This window comes from Aulostomus chinensis, chromosome 9 (assembly GCF_037954235.1).
Source record: "Aulostomus chinensis isolate RoL2024-O1b breed Wild chromosome 9, RoL_Achi_v1.0, whole genome shotgun sequence".
NCBI lineage: Eukaryota > Metazoa > Chordata > Actinopteri > Syngnathiformes > Aulostomidae > Aulostomus > Aulostomus chinensis.
In genome coordinates, this window is record NC_141328.1 from 29065557 (window position 1) to 29085636 (window position 20080).

Sequence of the window (20080 nt, forward strand, 5' to 3'; positions counted from 1 at the left end):
GTATGAAGAAATTAAACAAATCGAGAGTTACGGAGCCGCGTCTGAGTGACTAAGGAATAACAAATCAGTGGTATTTGAGCTGCAACCCTGAGTCAGGATGAGTGGGCGAAATGTCGCCGTGTTTCCGTGTTGGCCGACTGCCAGCGGTCGCATTAAAGGCGCCGGTACCGCGAGGACCCGGAAGACCCGCGGCTCCGGTGACCTGCTGTCTCTTCATCGCAGAGGCAGGCAGGCAAAAGCCAGGCCCGCATGAGTGCACGTGTGCAGTACTTTTACTTTTACTTTCTGATTGGCCAGTAGAGGCCTGCAGGCCGCGGGCCGTGGTTCCACTCCCACCGGGCCCGGAGAACTCGGCTCTGAAGATCGAATGCAAAAAGAAGTCAAAGTATTCGATTTCGAACGTACACGACTGATGGTTGGAGTGACGTCACAGCCCGGGGGCGGGGATTACTCACCCTACCTATCTTCACCACATGTCAATTTTATTTTCCCCTGAGTTCCCTACGGTAGACAGGCCGAACTGGAGCGACTGGTCCAACAGAAGGAAACGGAGACTCGAGCACTTGACTCGCGTCCGTTCACTTCCGCGAGCTGCGGAGAGGAAAGCGTCCGACGCGTAACGCGCTCGCGCTCCAATCGTCGCATGAGGGGGCGGGGCCGCGGATCACGGTACTTAACAGCCTCCCGGCCCAAACTCGTTCCCAACCTCTTCAGTGCGAGCACCGATCTGTCCCGAGGACAGACAGACAGACAGGCAGACAGACAACTGCTACCTGCAACCAGCGTGACTTCGGTTCCGACACCGCCTCGTGTTGCCCCGTGCACGCCTCCCGCCGCGCGACCATGAGCTACCACAAGCCCGACGACAAAACCCTGCAGGGGCTCCGGGACATCGCCAACAAGCTGCGGATTCTCTCCATCAGATCCACCTGCGCCTCCAACTCCGGGTGAGCCGCACGCAGCTGCACACCGTCAAACGTAACCGTGGCTGACGCACGTGTCGCGGGAGGGTCGCAGCACGTGCTGCCGCCGGACGCGACGGGACCACCGAAGGGGAAGTTCTGTTTCCCTTCTGCAAAACTCTCCCTCATCCTGCGTGAACCAGCGGCGAAACCAACCGGGGCGTCCGTAGCGGTTCATGCTAGCACGAATGCTAACTGGCTACTTATGATTGGGGGGGGGGGGGGCGTGGGTCGTAGTGACGTAGTCAACGCCGTGAGTGCGCCTAGCTGCGTGCGCGCTTGTTAACTAGGACTTGGCGGTGTGTGTATGTGTGTGTGTGCGCGCGCGCGCAGTTATTAGTTTACCAGATCACATGACGGTGGGGATACGTCGCGTGGTCTCAGTGACTGATTTAAAGGTGCAGTGCCTCAGCGGTGGGCGTCGAAGCACAACTTACATGTCTTCGTACATCATGAGTGCGTGTTAAACTGGTTAGTTATGGGTTGGTTAGGGTCAATTGAAGCCTAACTTCTTTCACAGAAAATGGTTGTTCGTTCATGGAGGGCAGATGCATGTTTACTGCAGTTCTGACGTTTTGAAAGAAAATTTCCTTCCTTAGCTGCATGTGAGCTCCATCAGCCTCCAGGTGGGCGGCTCCATCAGCCTCCAGGTGGGCGGCTCCATCAGCCTCCAGGTGGGCGGCTCCATCAGCCTCCAGGTGGGCGGCTCCATCAGCCTCCAGGTGGGCGGCAGCCACCTGTGCTGCTGTTGCTCCATCTCTCCTCAGTATTCCCAGAAGCGTTGAACTTCCTCCTCCCCCCTGGAAATTTCTTTGTGGGTTTGGTTCAGTTGGTGAAAGTTGCTTGGTTTCCTCGTCAGCGGGGCAATCAAGCAGGTTTATGAGGTCCTGCCGACAGCATTTATTCTCACGAGTGAACCATGCGCACTCCTCATGACTGTTAAAAGTTGCACTTTGAGAGCGATCAGGTGTGAGATGGTGCCTGCTCGTCACATGAGTCCACGTCAAATGAGTGGCGAGCAGCTCAGATCTGGGATGAGACGCCTCCTGGTAACTGTAGCGTCAATAAAACATTTACCTTTGAATCATCCGAGGAAATGACGATAAGAACGATGTCACTGATGCCTCCTTAGTGTTTTTTGATTTATTGGTTTTGTTTTTCTGGTCGTGAGCAACAGGAGGCTCCTGATGGTGAGGGAGCCAAACCAGTCTGTCACTTCCTTTGTGCTCAATGAGGAAATGGAGGAGCTCTGATTGTTAAAAACGGAGCCCAGAGTTTCAGACAAAGAATCTCTTCTGCTTTCGCTTTGGTCGCACGTGTAATAACTGAACTGCACTTGTGTCCCAGCAGGTCGCCTCCCAACAGAAGGACAGCGGGTAAACTCAGCACTTTCTGGGGACTTGTCAGCCCCGTGTGACCCGTCTTTGTTCATGATAACCTGGGGTGTTGCAAGCATGGTTGAAATGATGCCGACGCAAACACAACCCACATGCAGAAGCTGGATTTTGAAACGGTTACTACAATACCAGAATGCAGCAACTAACTGTTTCACAAGTGTCTTTGTTTTTAGCTTGAGAGCTCTGCAGTGTGGAAACTGAGATGAACTGATTCCATACTAACTACCTGTTGTCCAAGAGCTTTTGAAATGTACTGACTGACAGGCGTTCTCAGCAAGATGTCACGTTCTCTTGGAGCAATCATCTTCTAGAAGTCTCCTACTGTCAACTAACACGATTGCTGTTGCCGAAGTGGAACGGCCGATGAGCCGTAGCTGAGGGGTTCCTGAATGCAGCATGCATGTTTGTGCATGGTGTGAATTTGATAATTCACTTATGCAATGTTGTGCTAACGAAGACTAATAAAGCTCCTCCCGTCTTTCCTCAGCCACCCCACTTCCTGCTGCAGCGCCGCCGAGCTCATGTCAGTGCTCTTCTTCCACACCATGCGCTATAAAGCAGACGACCCTCGCCACCACTGCAACGACCGCTTCGTGCTGTCAAAGGTTACTTCATCTTCATTGATTGCACTCTTCAGTTGGCTCATGCACTTTTTTAGAAGGTGTCCTTAAAGACTTGGTTTCCCCCCTGACTGAAGGGCCATGCTGCCCCTGTCCTGTATGCTGCCTGGGCAGAGGCCGGGTACTTGAAGGAGTCTGAGCTGCTCAACCTGCGAAAGCTCGATTCTGACCTGGAGGGACATCCCACACCGGTTAGTCAGCGATCTGGAGTCTGCTTTTGTTCATCTTAGCCCACTGATTCCCTCCAGATATTTGGTGCTAATTTTTTTCTTTTTGTCCACCAGAAACTGGCTTTTGTTGACGTGGCTACAGGCTCTCTGGGACAGGGTCTCGGGGCCGCCTGTGGGATGGCTTACACCGGCAAATACTTTGACAAATCCAGGTGAATAAGTTGGCAAAAAGGGAACTGAATGAATGGCAGCACTGTTGTTGGTGCAACGTCAACGAGGAGTGGCTCTGCTGCCTAATCTGCTTATGGGATGAGTCCCAGTGGTGTCGCTATAACGGTGTTAAATTGCTCCTCGGGCCTCCGAGGCCAGCAGACGGGTGTGCACATCCTCGCAGTCACCAGCCTGCAAGGAGACCGCAGCTCCTCGTCAGAGGCTGCGGTCTCCTCGCAGTCACCAGCCTGCAAGGAGACCGCAGCTCCTCGTCAGAGGCTGCGCTGCAGGCGGCAGCGGTGACGTGTGGCGCTACGGGCTCTTGTTCAGTTAACACGTCATTATTTGCAGAGTGGTAATGCTCCCTCCGGTTCTACATGTCGTAGCTACCGTGTGTACTGCCTGCTGGGCGACGGCGAGTGTTCAGAGGGCTCAGTGTGGGAGGCCATGGCCCTGTCCTCCTTCTACAAGCTGAACAACCTGGTTGCCATCATGGATGTCAACCGACTGGGTCAGAGTGAGCCTGCACCCCTCCAGCATGACATGGAAACCTATCGCAAGCGCTGTGAAGCCTTTGGGTCAGTACCAACCTCCAACTTTGTTTCTTCACCTCTTCTCCAGTAACTCAGGCAGACGGTTCGATGCACCGGCCCACATTCACTCCCAAAATGCGTGCACGTGTTGATCGCTTCAGCTCTTCTCTCCTTCTCCAGTCAACAAGTGCGATGCCTTTACCATGTTTGGTCAGACGCAAATGCAACCCTGTGTTCTGGCTTAATGGGTGGAATACTGTTAAAGCTTGGGCCGTGTGTGTGTAGGTGGAACACGTATGTTGTGGATGGCCATGATGTGGAGGAGCTGTGTAAAGCTTTCTGGCAGGCTCAGCAAGTCCAGGACAAGCCTACCTGCATCGTGGCCAAGACCTTCAAGGGCAAAGGACTCAAAAGTGAGTGGATGCTTCATTGAGAATGTTTTTAATTTTGCCCTGGAAACTTAACTGGTTTTGATCCTTCACCCCTCAGATATTGAGGATCTTGAAAACTGGCACGGGAAGCCCATCCCGAAGGATCGGGTGGACGAACTCCTGAAGGACATTCAGGCACAGATCCAGGTCCCCAACAGGAAAATGTCCCCCGAGCCACCCAAACTTGATACAGCTGAAGCAGACTTAAGCTACATCACCATGCCCTCCCCTCCAAAGTACAAGAAGGGGGAAAAGGTCACCTTCCTTACTTTCACCCGTCTGTTTAGTAATGAGGACCTCTTAATCAGTACGAGGGTGTCATGTAGAATCTTGTTGTATTAGTTGATCTTTTTGCTTACAACTGTTACCTTCCCTTCCCTGTCAGGTGGCAACCAGGCGAGCGTACGGTGACGCCCTGGCCAAGCTGGGCCACGCCAGCCAGAGAGTGATGGCCCTCGATGGCGACACCAAAAACTCCACGTTCTCTGAGACCTTCAAGAAGGCGTTTCCTGACCGCTACATTGAATGTTTCATCGCTGAGCAGAACATGGTACACAAGTGATCTGAACACGCTTCTTTGCTCAATTTGGAAAAGCCGTTGCAGGAAGTTTGTCGTGGTGTTTTTTCTTTTAACTCCAGGAAGTCACACTGGTCTCAAAATTTATGAATGACGGATAAACGGGTTCAGTCCTCACTGCCTTAATCTGCTCTCAATTGGTCTAATCTGTTGGTCACTCAGCTGGCCAGTAATCTCAGCTTTCTGCTGCTTGTCCCTTGAGGCTGGTTAATGTGAGCCTCCTCTTTGCCCTGTGCTGAACCGTGTCTGCCATTAACACTAACCATCTTACTGGTGGATGCTGCCGCAGACATCCGTGGCGATCGGCTGTGCCACCCGTGACCGCATGGTAGCGTTTGCCAGCACATTTGCTGCCTTCTTCTCAAGAGCCTATGACCAGATCCGTATGGCTGCTATCTCTCAGTCCAACGTTAACTTGGTAGGATCCCACTGCGGCGTCTCCATCGGTAAGGTTTAGATGAAGTATCTATTTCAGCACCGAGTCCATGTGCTGTCCTGTCCCTGAGAAATCGGTCTTTGCCCTGTTAGGTGAGGATGGACCTTCCCAGATGGCACTAGAGGACTTGGCCATGTTCCGTGCCATCCCGACATGTACCGTGTTCTACCCCAGTGATGCCGTGTCCACAGAGAGGGCTGTCGAGCTGGCAGCCAACACAAAGGTTGGTAGGCTTGGTTGCAGCTGGGGTTTCGTTGTGGCAGCAACATTCTTATCAACACATTACTGTTCTCAGGGTATCTGCTTCATCCGCACCAGCAGACCAGACACTGCAGTCCTCTACGCTCCAGACGAGAAGTTTGTGATCGGTAAAGCCAAGGTAAGGAGAAATGGACAGATCGTAACCCTTGACAATGGACGATGGATTAACAGAAAGGAAAATCTGTCGCCAGATCTTGCGCCAGTCTAATTCTGACGTTGTGACTGTGATTGGAGCTGGTGTTACTCTGCATGAGGCCCTCTCTGCTGCAGAGACCTTGGCTTCTGAAGGTAAACCCACATTGCCCTCTAGTGGCTAAACACTGGAAGTGGATTTATTGTTTCATAATACGGGATGAATCAGGGGATGAGGTAATCAGCTCCTCCGCTGCCTCTCTGAATGTTTAAGAAGTGCTTGATCCTTCCAGGGATCAACATTCGTGTGATTGACCCGTTCACCATCAAACCCTTGGATGAAGCCACAATTGTGAGCAGTGCTAAAGCGACAAGGAGCCGCATCATCACTGTGGAGGACCACTACAAAGAGGGTGGGTTGCTTGTGTTTTAGAGCCCTGCATAGAGATGGGTTATCAGACCCTGTTGGCAGCACTGATACTTGGATACCAGCTGACCTCAAGCACTCATCTGATGTCACAGGGATGCCCAAATTAGGTCCTGGGGACACATTTGGGCAGTCGTGAGATTAAAAAGCCCCTCCAGATGTAAAAATTAGGGCTTTTATGAATAACGATTATAAAAAAAACATTAGAACATTGTTTAATGAGCAGTTAAAAATTACTTTCAATAATTATTCCTAATCTTATTGGGATATTTAAGGTAAAAAAAGCAGCCATACACTAACGGCATGTCAGCTTCTGCGTCTGTCCTGTGGCCCACGAAGGGAGTACGTGAGGAACCTCTGGGATGTTGGGGTGATGGCTCAGTCATGGGAACGTAACATGAAACTAATCAGCCTCCCAGAACTTCTGGCAGTACATTAATATGCATTTGTGAACTTATTTTAATACTGAAGTTTTGAGGGGAAAGAGCTGTGCTATCACCTCCGCTGCGCAGCAGTCAGAACTGTAAAGAGGCGGCTCGCTGCCGGGTCTCTGATCCGTTGCTGGGTTGAGGCTGTGCTGACTTGTTGGTCTCTGCCTCCATGTCCAGGTGGTCTGGGTGAGGCGGTACTGTCTGCGGTAGGTGAAGAGCCCGACATCACCGTCACCCGACTAGCAGTGAGCTCTGTCCCTCGCAGTGGGAAGCCCCAAGAACTTCTGGACCTCTTTGGCATCAGCGCCAAGTGCATCGTCAAAGCTGTGCATCGCGCGCTCCCTAACTAGGGGCTGCGCCTGATCCCTCAGTCTCTCCTGTGCTCTCATCCACTAGTCTGCCCTACCGGGACCTGTGGGGTACAGTCCCACTCGAGGCGTTCTTCTGTGCTCTAGTGCCCCCTTGTGTCTGATGTGTCCAACCTGGTATTAATATCTCAGATGTAGTCTGGGAGGAGAGTTGGATGCTGGAGGCCTAGAACCTTCACCGCCTCTTCCTTCTGACTGCAACAACATTCCTCTGTTTTTGTTTTGTTTTTTTAAGCTTGTAGCTTAGATGAGCTCAACTGTATCAGGTCCTGACTTTGCTGCATTCCAACCATTTTTTTTCTTACAACTGTGTTTGATGTCATCTTGTCACCTGGCTGGTGGTCATACCTGACATTAACAAATACTTTTTACTGTTTGTCATAAGTTTAATGTACTCACTTTAGTAGTTGTGCTGCATCACAGAGCTTTGATACAGAAGTGTACCCTCAAACTGGTCCAGCCTTTGTCTTCTTGACTACATGAGCAACATGGACTGTCTGGTGGTTCAGGTCACTGATGTCGTCCTGCTGTTGCTGTGTGCTGCATTAAAAATAACTAACACAATTCCACTGGTTTGTCATTTGTGTGTGTAGCCTTTAGCCACCAGCCGTTTGGTGGTGGCCTCGGTTGACTCACAGCTTCGGTCCAGGATAAATCTCTCGATAAATTAACTGCCGTGATGCATCGTTTGCAGATGTTCATAATCCAAATTCTTTACTTTAATTTGGGGTTTGACTACATTCATGCAGAAGTTTCAGTCACTCAGCTGTGAGTGTTTCGCAACGCTGCAGTTTATTACAGGCCACTTTGTGCCGCTGGGGTTAGTCTTGGTGTGCTTAGTATTTTAATCACGGTGTTGACTGGTGCCTGGGATGACAGCGGTCCGGTGGTCAAGGCTGAAGTGAGTCAGTTAAGTTGTGCAAAGAAGGTGGTGTGTGTGTGTGTGCATGTGGTCCTGGACCAGCAGGTCTACACTGTGCTGAATATCCAATAGACCTGAGCAGAAAGAGGCAACGCCAGGTCAGATCTCAAGTCAAGGATGTGGTGAACCGGCTCCTGCACAGTCCTGTCAAGGAGTAAACCAATAGAAGGGCACCTCAGGACCCCAGACTTTCAGTGTTTAGTGATAAGTTGTTGAGTGGATGTGCCATTTGGACTTCGTCTGGATCTTTCTGTCACTTCCATCTCACCATTTGGACTGGAAAAACAAAATGAAAACATTTCAGCATCAAATGTCAATCACAGACTTGTGGCAGAAGCTGTTGTCTGCCACGCAACGCGTGGCCGTGTGCGGTTACTGAGCAAACACTGACGAGCTGTCAGCAGGGTTGAGCGCACCGGGCTCAGCCAATGAGTGGCACCTGCTTGGTGATGAGTGTGTCAGCACACTCGCCAGCCTACATGTTTCAGCATCACAGTGCATGCGTGTACAGATGGCATGTATGTACAAACGGCTGCTGTTCATTTCTCCGCTGTCATGTTTGCTTTCATACATAGATGCTAGTAGACTCTGCGCTGAACTGTCTACCAACCCCAGTTCCTGTTGGAATGTCCACGTAATCAGCAAGAATGAAACGCACCACCGTTCAAGGATCGGCCAGAACATTAAAACCATTGACAGGAGAGGAGTGGATGATTCATTCCTGGTGCTTTTGAACTCTGCTGGTCTAAACTGGGATCCGTTCCTAGTTATTTGGCTCCATAATTCATATAAATAAGATGGTCAAAATGTTCAACCATCAATCAAACCCAGGAGAGTTCAACAGCAGCACAAACTACAGCCTTCATTATGGCCATGAGAACAAATCAACTGCTGCACCATGTCTGGATTTCATACATCAGGCCAAACGTGCTAATGTCCACATGTATGACAGGTTCTGTGACCTCTGGTCTCATCCCTCAGTGTTAGCAGACAGTGAGGAGGCGAGTGAGACCAGGAGGAGCAGGGCGGGTCTGTCTGTTCCATGCCACGATGAAGCAGGGCCTCTATTAACAATGTGAGAGTTTATTTTCTTACCTCTCCGCCTCCGAGGTACTCCATCCCATCCTCTCGCTCTCTCGTCATTGTGGCAGACACTGAGTTTGGGGCATGTGCAATACATGCAGCAGGCTGACACGCAACACAGAGGCTCCACTGCAGCTTGGACAGTTTTATAGAGAAATACGTGCTAAAGTGAACTGTCACTTGGCTTCTCGTGGCTCTGATCTGCTCCTGCTGGGGATTTGCTTCATCATCACTTCAGCCTGGACTTCACTAGAAAACCTGCAATGCAGCCCAGGTCATGGATCCTGCTCATTTGTTTGAGTGGCACAATTTTTTCAGGATACGGTCTCGACTTTTCACGTGATAAAGATGTACGGACCTCCTCTGAGTCGTCAGAGTTAGGAACAACAGCCATTGATCAGCCCGGTGTTGGTGCAGGAGTGACACTGTCAGATACCCAAGTCCCAGGAGGAGCTCTCCCTCCAGGTAAATGCTTCTGCATGCTCTGTTTTAGTCGCTGAAATATTTTTGGAGAGAAAGCTGAGTTCATTCTGTGTACATTCTGCTTTATCTTTGGGTGAGGAAGAAAGTGGACGTTTCCAAATGGAGGCAAGGGAGCAGCAAAGAGAGGATCTGAGCGAGCTGAAGGCTGGTAGAGGAAAGAGAGGCGCCTGGAGGAAGAGGAAACATGCCCAGACCGTGGAGGCCTTCGCCTACCGAATGGTGCCTGACACCTCATTTACTGTGTGGTTCCGGAAATTTAAAAAGAAAGAAAAATACTTGTGAGCTTTCCATCAAACTTCGACTGTGTTATTGTACCTTAGGCAGGTTTGGGGCAACCCCTGATGGGCTGGAGGAGGAGTAGAAGAGACCAGGCTTCCAGTGCTCTGATGAGTGTTCTCAGGGAGCTCCACACCGAGAAGAGGCAGCTGATGGATCAAGGAAAAACACAAGAAGATGAAGATGACGACGACGATGACGACGACGATGACGACGACGACGATGACGACGACGATGACGACGACGACGATGACGACGACGAGGAGGAAGAGGAAGAGGAAGAGGAAGAAGAGGTGGTTTAGAATTGTACAGTCCATGTTTAATCAAGTACTTTTCTGTCATATAATATTTTTAAAATTGTTAGGAAGAAGAAGAGGAAGAAGAAGGAAAAGAGGAAGAAGAGGAAGAAGAAGGAAAAGGAGAAGAAAAAGAGGAAGAAGAAGAGGGAGAGGAGTCGACTCAGCCTCCCAGCAGGCCAGCAGCAACAGTCGCCAGCGCCACTGAGTCTCCTCCCAGCTGGTGTCACACTGATGGCACAGAAATCATCTGCAGGGGCGTCGGCCTGACTCATCTGCCAATCATCCACAACCTGGAAGCCACAATGCTGGACATCGCAGGTGTGTGTGTGGCACAAAACAGAAGTACCTTCCACAATTAACAGGATCAGTGATGATGAATACATTTCTTAAGTTATTGTCATTGCTTTCACAAGTCGTGCTTCGTGATCGATGGTTTGAAATGGTACCTGTCAGTCCACGTATGAGTTTGAGTCTCAGTGAACATTAACTGATGGTCTTCTGCTCCTCAGTGCTGACACCAAAGCACAGGAACCAAGTTCCTTCATGTCATTTATCTTCTTTTGAAAGAGAACAACATCAGCACCGTCCCTCCAGACGGTTTCTCTGGCCTCCCAAACCTGAACTCACTGGATCTGAGCCAAAACCAGCTGGATGATGAGTCGTTCAGCCAGATCTCTCTGACGGTGAGTATCACCTCTTGTGCATCAGCTTTGTGCCGCCACTGATCACCGTCCATATCTGAGCTGACGAGTCATGAAAGTGATTTATGTTTGATCAGTCCTGAGTGGTACTCAAACACCTTCCTTGTGAAAGCGCTGTGAGGTACCAACAGAACCCGGTGATGGAGCAGTGAAGCACCTACACCCTGCAGAGCTGCTGGTGTCTCCAGGTCCAGCACCGCTGGCGCCACCTGCAGGCGATTAGTTTTACCAAAGTAAAAGTTGCTGCTCCTTGTTGAGATAACTTGAACCTGTTTCCTCATCCAGTTCTCCTGGAGCTGCTGGACCGTGACCTTCACCGAACACTGAAGTTTGGACGTGAAGCACATAGAAACTAATAATTGAAATTGAACTGAAAGTTTTTGAAAAATAAGTGTTTGCATGTTACAATTAATTCTGACTCATTCTGCAGAAATACGAAGTAATGATGATTAAATGTACACGTTCTTCAAGTTAAGTTGATGATGTTTGAGTCATCTGGTGAATCCTATTTCTGATTTGAGTACTTCAGGGTACCAGACACAATCATATTTAGAACACTGTAAATCAAGGAGGTCCAGATTCTATATTTTGAACTGATATTTGTTTGCAGTTCAATTTATTTTCACATAAATAAATGTAGGGGCAAAGTCACCTGATGTGAAATATGAGATCATCCGTCCATCCATCCCTCCATCCCTCCATCCCTCCATCCATCCATCCCTCCCTCCATCCATCCCTCCCTCATCCATCCCTCCATCCATTCATCCGTCCATCTATCCCTCCATCCATCATCCATCCCTCCATCCATCCCTCCATCCTCTCCCTCTTCTCCTGTTGAGGGTGGTGGGGGTGGAGCCTATCCCAGCAGCCTTCCCCCTGGACAGGTCACCAGTCCATGGCAGGGCCAACACATAGAGACAGACAACCATTGGCTCTCCCAGCCACGCCTACGGTCAATTTAGAGTCTGGATTAACCTGGTCCCTCTTGATGTCTTTGGACTGTGGAGGAAGCTGGAGTACCAGAGAGAACCCAGCAGGAACAGGGAGAACATGGAGACTCACCCAGAAAGACCCCGTGCTGCAGCCGGGGCTCCACCCACAACCTTCTTGCTGGGGGGCCGCAGGGAGGACCACTGCTCCACCGGGCCACCCCTTAGTACTAGAACCAAAGCAGCCATTTCATTCATGCACCAGGGCATCGTGTAAAGAGTGTGTGTGTGTGTGTGTGTGTGTGTGGGGGGGGGGGGGGGGGGTCTGATAACTGGTCCACCATTAGTCCTCCTTTATATGTGTTTACTAACAAACTAAATGTCAAATGTAGAAAGTTTTCTTGTGGTTCTTGAAGACGACACTGCAACACTTTTAGACGCTGAACTGCTGGGACCAGTTCAGTTTGCTACTGGGTCTGGCCCAGCCTGCTGCTGGGTCTTGCGTGGGCCCTTGGCTGCAGCTGCCACCTTCTGGAGTGAGACACAGTAATGTCCAGTAGGGGGCAGCACTAATGTCTGATCAGCTGCAGGTCTCCACGCCTGCTGCTTTCCCCCTCCAGTAACGACACAGTTTAGCATGTGCTGAACATGTTGGCTGTTGGCCTGAACGCCTCCCTCGTGTGGAGGATCTGCATCCTGCTGGATGTTTTACAGGTTTTATAAGCCAGTTTTATAAGTTACTTCCATCTAATTAGAACAGAAAGCAGTCTGTATCCTGTATCATTACGGTAATATAAGAGCGCTGAGAACATTAACTCATCCTTTCCAAGAATAACCTTTGGTCTAACCTCAGAATGACCACGGCCCAAACATAGACGCTGACCACAGCGAAGACGCCTGCCACACTCTGACCAATCATTACACACCACCATCAGCATACTCTTACAGTATTGGTGGGATCGACTTGGAGGAAAACAGCTGCAACCAATGACGTGGAGAATAAAAGGAAATTATTTTTAGAAGATTTTTTAAAGTTTCTGTTCACATCCCAGTAATGACAGAGGACTGGTTGGACTGGCCAGAGGGACATTGCAAAGATCCAGTCCACTGCGTTTACTTGAAACACATCAACCGCAGCAGCTCTCGGTGAAGAGCCACATCGATTGGCTCGACTAAAAATACCACATGATAGATGACATGGCAGAGATGCTCAGAGCTGACTTTCTCTCATTTGATGTATTTCTTTGAACTGCTGTCCTGCTTGGCAGTTGGAGATGGAAGATTGTGGATTTCAAGTAACCATTTTGTCTGTTTTAGCTTTCTGGCCTGTTTATCCCGTTTTTGATGTGTGTTATTTAGAACTTGACCTTTCTGAAGAAGCTGAACTTAGATGGCAACCAGCTCACCACCATCCCAGCACTGCCAGCGTCCCTGGAGGAGCTCAAGATGAACAGCAACCAGCTCACTTCTCTCACCCCTCATAGTTTCAAAGGTGCAACTTGTGTCTTCGCACACAGAGGAGAGACAAAGCTGCACGCAAACGATGGTAACTCAGCTTTTTGTTGCCTTGGTAGGTTTGATGAACCTCTTGACCCTGGAGCTGGAGGACAATGTGCTGTATGAGGGCAGTGTGTCACCTCTAGCATTCCAACCACTCAAGACACTTCTGCACCTCCAGCTGGGCAACAACCGCTTCCGTTCACTCCCCCAGGGCCTTCCCCCCTCCCTGCAGGTGCACTGACATCACATGACTGAATCCTGTGGGAACCACAAATATAAGAGCCAACTGAAGTTTAGAGTCACACTCAGAGATCCGTCAGAAAGCCAGACACTGATATGGGGGCAGACAAAAGTAGCGGAGTGGGTTTTCATGTCCGTCCGTCGGTGTCTGTCTTCATCTACAGAAGCTGGAAGTGGATGAAAATCAGATTGAGGAGGTGACGGAGGAGCCGCTGAGGGGCTGCAGCCAGCTGAGGGAGCTGGACATGAGTCACAACCTGCTGCAGGAGCATCGCATCGCTCCCCATGCCTGGACCACCCTCAAGTAGGTCCATGCAGCCATCCATCCATCCATCCATCCGTCCTTCCATCCATCCATCCATCCATGCATCCATCCATCCATCCATGCATCCATCCATCCATCCATCCATGCATCCATCCATCCATCCATCCATCCATCCATGCATTCAAAGATTTTAATTTCTGGTCTAGTCATAATCTTCTGTAGTTCCTGTGCCTACCACTAGGGGGCAGACTGGTGTTATTTGGGCCTCGGGACACTGGTGTTATTTTCACACTGTAGTGTGAGTGGACAGAGACTCCGAGGACCTGAATCATGAAGCAGGGTTTGCGGCGTGGCTTCAGGTTCCGGTTGAGAATTCAGGGTCATTTAAGCTGTCGACCCGAATGCTGGGGATCAGAGCGTCGAGGTACCACACCACCACCTTCTGAGGTGGAAACTTAGGTCAGCACTCCTGGAGAATATGTGATCAACCACCAACCCCCCCCCCACACACATGGACTCCCACCCCAACCCCCCCGGTAGCACAGGGGCTGTTTAGAAACGGAAGGGTCACAGGTTCGATCCCTGCTTTCCCCAGACAGAGACTGCTAATGTGTCCTAGGCAAGATGCCGGTCCCCCACCTGCTCCCGTCCACCAGTGATGGGTGTTGTCAGATGTGAATGAAGTCCATAGGACAGGTTTTTGTCCTGGATTGTGTGACAATGCTTTCGTATCCAGTGATCAAGCAGTAATTGATGAGTTGATTAACTTTCCATGTTGCTGCCGATTTCCCTCCTGGCTGTGGCTGTGTTATAGTTTTCCTATTTGTGGATGATTATGGTTTACATCTGTGTGTGATTGGTCATCTGACACCAGCGCCGCCCCTCTTATCGACACACACTCGTGGGGTTCCTTAAGCTGGGAACCACCTTCGTGATCCACGGTCGGAGTTGTCTGGTTTTGTTGAGACGGCTCAATAAACCTGTCCTGGATGTACTGAGCTTGCCTAGTGATATAGACCTCCTTCCCAACCCCAACAAAGAGCCTTAAACCTGCATTCTGTCCAACAGCCAGCAGGGGGCAACCTCAGGGGCTGCAGCACTCGGCCCTGTTGATTACAGTTTTTGGCCTCTTCAGAGAATTGCTCTGCTTCAGACTCGGTTTCTGTCCTCAGTTAACATTTTCCTGATGAGATGTTGGTCTCTGTTTTCTGGATTATGCGTCATTGAAGCATGATGTTTATCTGTAAATTAGAGTTCCACTTGGTGGAAAATATATTAAGGGATGCTTTACCTCGCGCTACCTTTTGGCTGATGATTTGTCCTCATCCCACTTAACTCGCCCCTCCGCGATGGCTGAAACGCTCAGCACGGGGCTGTTAAACTGGAATCCACAAACCAGTGTGGGACGTCACGCTGGCTGTGTCCACTCCTCATAAACTCTGCAGTTATTGTGTTGGATGTTTTGAGTGTTTCTGCAGTTTTCAGTGCAGACTTGTGGTTACACACGAACCCCCGTCCCAAAGTCAACATTCCTCTGACAGATCACAAATCATTTCTTCCTCTGTGTCAATACCTCAGGTTAGGATTCACACAGAAAATGTCCTTAAATGCAATCAATCGATCAGTCCCCTTATGACAAACACACACACACACACACACACACAGGCACACACACACACAGACACACACACAGGCCCACAGACACACACAAACACAGGCACACAGACACACACACACACACACACAGACACACACACACACTGAGATGCGGTGTTTGCCCCTCCTCTTCCTCTCTCACCCTTTCTCTCTTTACACACACATATCGCTTAGGTTTTGACAGCTGACTTTGTGTGTGAAAGAGTTCGAGGGCAGCAGTGTGCCTAAATGCGAGTTTGTGTGTTTGTGTGTGAGTGTGTGTGTGTGTGTGAGAGTGTTATTTAAATATAGTAAATTCCAGTGGTTTTTTCTTTGCTCCCTGGGATCCTTGTGAACCACAGTGTGAGCTTCAGGGAAAATGGAAGAAAAGAAAGTGATAGAGAACGACAGATGAACGCGAGCACAACTGGAAGAAACGAGTTTAGTTGCAATTTATGTTCAATAAAAAGACTCAAGGAAGCTGCAACACACGTTTGTTGCTGCTTCCCGCTTCACCAAAGACACGGAACAAACCCAGGCGTGACGAGGGTCAGTGGAGCTAAAATGGAAACAATAGAACTTGACCTTTGACCTCACCGGGGGCGAGAGCGACAGTTGTCCTCTTGGCTCTAGAGGCTTATTAGCAACTCGGCTGTTTTTAAAGGTTTCCTTCACCTGAACACCGCAAACACATCAGGATGATTCCTAGAAGGGCAAAGGTCAAAACTACAAGCACCAAAGTAGCGCGAAACAGGAAGTGTCCCTGTCCTTGGAGTTTCTGTCATTTCATCGCCATTTTCAGCTGCACCTCCATTGACAGAGAGATTCAGGAGGGAGGTAATGACCTGATGAAGAGTCCAGCTGCAGCTGCCTGGTTCTGGTAAATAAAGCCCCTGTGAGTGCTTCCCCCCCGCCGACTTCAGGAATCCCGGGAGGAAATGGACCCGGGATTGATGAAGCAGGCTGCCATCATATCACCTTCCTCAGGAGTATCGATTGTCTCTGCTCAACTGCGCGGTTTTGTATGTAATCAGTTAGGTTTGCTTGGTCTCATGTTCACGTGTTCATAGGTCCGTGTAGCGTGTGGATGCTGAAACACTCACGCCTGCTTCACTCTCTTCCTCCAGTGTTTGTGTGTTGTGTAACTACAGTCACTGCTGTTACAGTTAGAGGTGTCAGGGCCCGAAACTCATCCTTCTACATGAATATGCATCCAGCCAACATTATCCGTGTAATAACAAGTTAATATGACCTTAACATTTTCTTCATCCTTTAAAACTCATGCAAATATTGTGAAAAAAGTACAATTTTCTAAAATCAGCTAAGGATCGAGGCTTACATGTCGTGCGCAGAGCAACACAGCTCATGCTGACAGAGAGGTTGTCACTGGACAGGCGGTGCATCGCCGCTGTGAGGTGGAGGTTCACCCATCGCCACGCCTGAGATTTGGGTGTCATGTCGCGTTTCTGAGTCTGAGAGGATTTGAAAGAAAAGCTTCATTTTTATGCTGGGTTCATAATAAGCTTCTATAGAACACATGGCCCCCGTGCAGGAAGTCCAAAGCATGTCAAGTGAGATTTGCTTTTTATTTTGAAGGTTTCCTTTTTGGTTTTGAAGCTTTGTTTGGAGAACTGCTTTGTGACGCTGCTCTGTGTACACTGGAGATCGTCTCCGTGGAAGCAGTACTGCGTGCTGCAGCTATAAATAATTCATGCCATGAACGAGTCCAGCAGCGCATCAGTCTGTATTCAGTTTACGTCGGCCAGCTGAGCTCAAAGCTCAGAGCACCTGAGGGCCGCCGGTGTGATGAAGCTTCTCCTCCACCGTCTCACCGCTCGCGTCCAGCCGGCTCTCGTCTTCCTGGCTGACTCGGCAACCTCTCCTGGTTTGCCTGCCAAAGTGTGTGAGCCAGCGTGAGGGTCTCAGTACAAATGGCACCGTGTGTGTGTGTGTGTTTGTGTGTGTGTGTACGAGCAGTGAGACAAACCTCTTTGCATGGTGGTTCCCATTAGGAACTGTCACCACAAGGATGAGCAGGCTATCAGCTTGAGTACTGCAGGCCAGCTCTTTACACACGCACACACACACACACACACACACACACACACACACACGTATGAACACACAGGAAGTGGTTCTGTGTAACTGTTTTGTGTCTTGTAACACTTGAGAAAATAAGTGAGTGATGAATAATTCTTGGTAAGACAGAAAACGACAAAAAGAGCTGTCAGTAATCAACCCCAGAAAGAACAGCCATGCATGAGGACCAACCCCCAGTGCCACCTGTACTGGCAGGAAGATGTGTTGTTTGTTCCCATTGCTGGATTGTCATCCCCCCCCCCCCGCCTTCAACTCTCCTTGGGGGACCAATAAAGTAAATGGAAATTTGAACTGAATTCTAGCATGTTCAAGTTAGTTTGTGTCCGTGCAAGTGTTTCGTCACATGTAGTATGTACCAGAGTGTGTGTGTGTGTGTGTGTGTGTGTGTGTGTCCCTCCACTCATTAATACCATGTGGAGGTCAAAGCAGTGGCCGACTGCTGCTGAGCCAGGATTCAAACCAGCAGCACACACCTGGTCTGGTCCGGACCTCAGATGTGGGCCGAGGGATTTATTCTGAGGGTTTGAAAACCGAGCAGAACCACGTTTTTCGAGGTCCTGATGTTGACCCGGTTTAAATGGCCTGCTGAAGGTCATGACCTTTATTGTGAAAGTGACAAATGTCTCACTGTCGCTTTTAGAAGTAGCAGGAACTCCGAGGCGCTGAGCACCAGCCAGCCTCCACATCTCCAACCTCTGACTCTTCCCTCTCCTCATTGGTCCCAATTCCATGCCGCTGTTTGGTTCGTCACCTGGGGGTGTTCTCCTCTGAATGGTGGAAAAACAGGAAATTCATGTTCTCCCCTGCTGTGAGCTGCTGTAAACTGGAACAGCTGTGAGGGATCAGCAGCACTGAACTGCTCAACTTCACTGGTGCCCCCCCCTCATTCAGTACTCAGTTTGTTTCTGTAATCAACCCCAGACTCTATCACAGACAGACATACTACTGTTTGTTTTCTCCCCTGGTGCCCCCCAGCACCAGGCCCCTCTGATGGTGCGGTGCAGGGGGCACGACCAGGAAACCTGAGTCGCCCTGTTGCCATCACTGTAAGTTCTTGGTCACTGTGGCTTGATTCTTGTTTCTCTGACTTCAGACGCTTGGAATCCTTGGATCTGTCCCACAACCAGCTGACCTCTGTGCCCGCGAGCCTGCCCCGCCCTCTCCGTAAGCTCACCCTCAAACACAACGACATCAGTCACATCCCCGCCTTCACCTTCCGCCACCTGCGTCCCGGCCTGGAGTCCCTCCGCCTGTCCTTCAACGCCTTGAGCGACCGGGGTATTGAGCAACATTCTTTTGTTGGAACATACCGCTCACTTGGTGAACTCCTATTGGACAACAACCACCTGGGGGAGGTCCCTCGTTGTGTTCGCAGGTTTAAGAAGCTGCAGGTGCTCAGACTGGACAACAACCAAATCAGGTACACTTTCACTTTCCACAAAGTCAGTTTTTCCCAATCAAATAAAATTTTCAACAACATGAAGGGGCGAAGCCTGATGTTGTGCTGCTTTCATTGTCTCGTATTGACGAGGCTTCGTCTCCACGCCGTTCTCCAAAAACGGTGCGACGGCCCAGGTGGGCTTCCATCCTCACCTGGGCCGCTGTTTCCCCGGCCAGTCACGCTTTGTTATTAAAACTAGAAGCGCTGATCGCTGCTGAAGCTGATCAAATCCTATCCAGATCAGCACCACATTCCGCACATGGACTGACGTCATCGCTGTCAGGCGTAACGTTCCATGTAATATTGACTTTTCTCACGCGATATTAATGAAATCAACTCTGCACGTGAACCGTGATTTATGCATGGACATATTTCCAAAAATGTTAGAAATGATCTTGGCTTGGCTTTGTAAACGTACATGTGACATATTACTTAGAGGTGAATGGAGGAGAGCGTTCCCCTGCACCGTGATGTCGTCACCCTGGCAGGTTGACATCTGCTCCCCACCCATGGAGGCTGTAACTCTGCTGCAGGTTTTGCCTGCGGCTCCACGTAGTTCTTTCTGTAGTCGGAGAAACTAACAGAGTTTGTGATGAAGAGCAAAAGAATTCAGGTGCCGAACGTCTAAATTTGAGTTTCCTGTGTTGTGGTTCCAGGCTGGTGAGGCAGTGGGGAGTTTGCCATCCTCTGAATTCCAACTCCACCTTGGTTTCAGTGCGCTTGGAACATAATCTGCTGGCGGTGGAGAACCTTTCCCCCAGTACCTTCTCCTGTGTGCCCGACGCTCGGGGCCTGGTCCTCCATCCGCAGCGGGGGCGCTCACCGGAAACCTAGACGGAAAACACGAGTATCAACGCTGTCTGGAGCGTTGCCTTCATCGTTGGACTCGCTTGTGCTTCCTCATTTTATATTTCAGCGGGGTTTGCTTCGTCTCCCTGAGATCGTCTTTCATCGTCGCTGAATCTATGATTAGAAAAACGACTCGTGCTTTTGTGCTTTAAAGCAAAATGTAGAATTTACACACGAACGGAACTGATTGTTACATTACTGCTCTTGAATCTCTCGATCTGTGCCAAACACTGGTTTTACTCGGTATTTTAATTCAACAATAAAGTGCTGAAGTCTAATGTCTCCAGACTGTTGCTCCGGAGGGATCTGTAGTGAGAATGAAGTTTCAGGACTGAAGCTTTGGGTCCTCATGAGAAAATGAAAACGGCTGGTGTCTCAGTGTGAACCTCGGGCTCCATCAGG

At 49.9% G+C, this 20080-nt stretch overlaps 2 protein-coding genes across 2 annotated transcripts; both read left to right on the forward strand.

Annotated features, from left to right (window-relative positions):
* Nucleotides 1-520: 520 nt before the first annotated feature.
* On the forward strand, nt 521-7519 carry tktb (transketolase b). The gene is made up of 14 exons (XM_086214920.1): nt 521-947; nt 2847-2964; nt 3057-3170; nt 3264-3361; nt 3746-3937; nt 4178-4305; nt 4382-4578; nt 4709-4873; nt 5190-5346; nt 5429-5559; nt 5632-5715; nt 5789-5885; nt 6023-6142; nt 6765-7519. Exons 1-14 carry the CDS (start codon nt 844-846, stop codon nt 6935-6937), a joined length of 1878 nt encoding a protein of 625 aa, XP_086071046.1. The 5' UTR covers nt 521-843; the 3' UTR covers nt 6938-7519.
* A 1790-nt stretch (nt 7520-9309) lies between these two features.
* LOC147256704 (extracellular matrix protein 2) lies at nt 9310-19800 on the forward strand. Its single transcript, XM_086212826.1, has 10 exons — nt 9310-9425; nt 9526-9662; nt 9764-10012; nt 10084-10336; nt 10586-10701; nt 13008-13140; nt 13223-13380; nt 13553-13692; nt 18482-18808; nt 19486-19800. Exons 2-10 carry the CDS (start codon nt 9543-9545, stop codon nt 19661-19663), a joined length of 1674 nt encoding a protein of 557 aa, XP_086068952.1. The 5' UTR covers nt 9310-9425; nt 9526-9542; the 3' UTR covers nt 19664-19800.
* The last annotated feature ends 280 nt before the right edge of the window (nt 19801-20080 follow it).

What these genes read in the sequence shown, in the direction of transcription:
- tktb (XM_086214920.1), top strand. Translation starts at nt 844, where the DNA reads ATGAGCTACCACAAGCCCGACGACAAAACCCTGCAGGGGCTCCGGGAC. An exon ending in ACCGCTTCGTGCTGTCAAAG is followed by an intron (nt 2,965 to 3,056) that starts GTTACTTCATCT and finishes CCCTGACTGAAG; the next exon opens with GGCCATGCTGCCCCTGTCCT. An exon ending in AGAGACCTTGGCTTCTGAAG is followed by an intron (nt 5,886 to 6,022) that starts GTAAACCCACAT and finishes TGATCCTTCCAG; the next exon opens with GGATCAACATTCGTGTGATT.
- LOC147256704 (XM_086212826.1), top strand. Translation starts at nt 9,543, where the DNA reads ATGGAGGCAAGGGAGCAGCAAAGAGAGGATCTGAGCGAGCTGAAGGCT. An exon ending in GCCTTCCCCCCTCCCTGCAG is followed by an intron (nt 13,381 to 13,552) that starts GTGCACTGACAT and finishes CTTCATCTACAG; the next exon opens with AAGCTGGAAGTGGATGAAAA. An exon ending in CATGCCTGGACCACCCTCAA is followed by an intron (nt 13,693 to 18,481) that starts GTAGGTCCATGC and finishes CTCTGACTTCAG; the next exon opens with ACGCTTGGAATCCTTGGATC.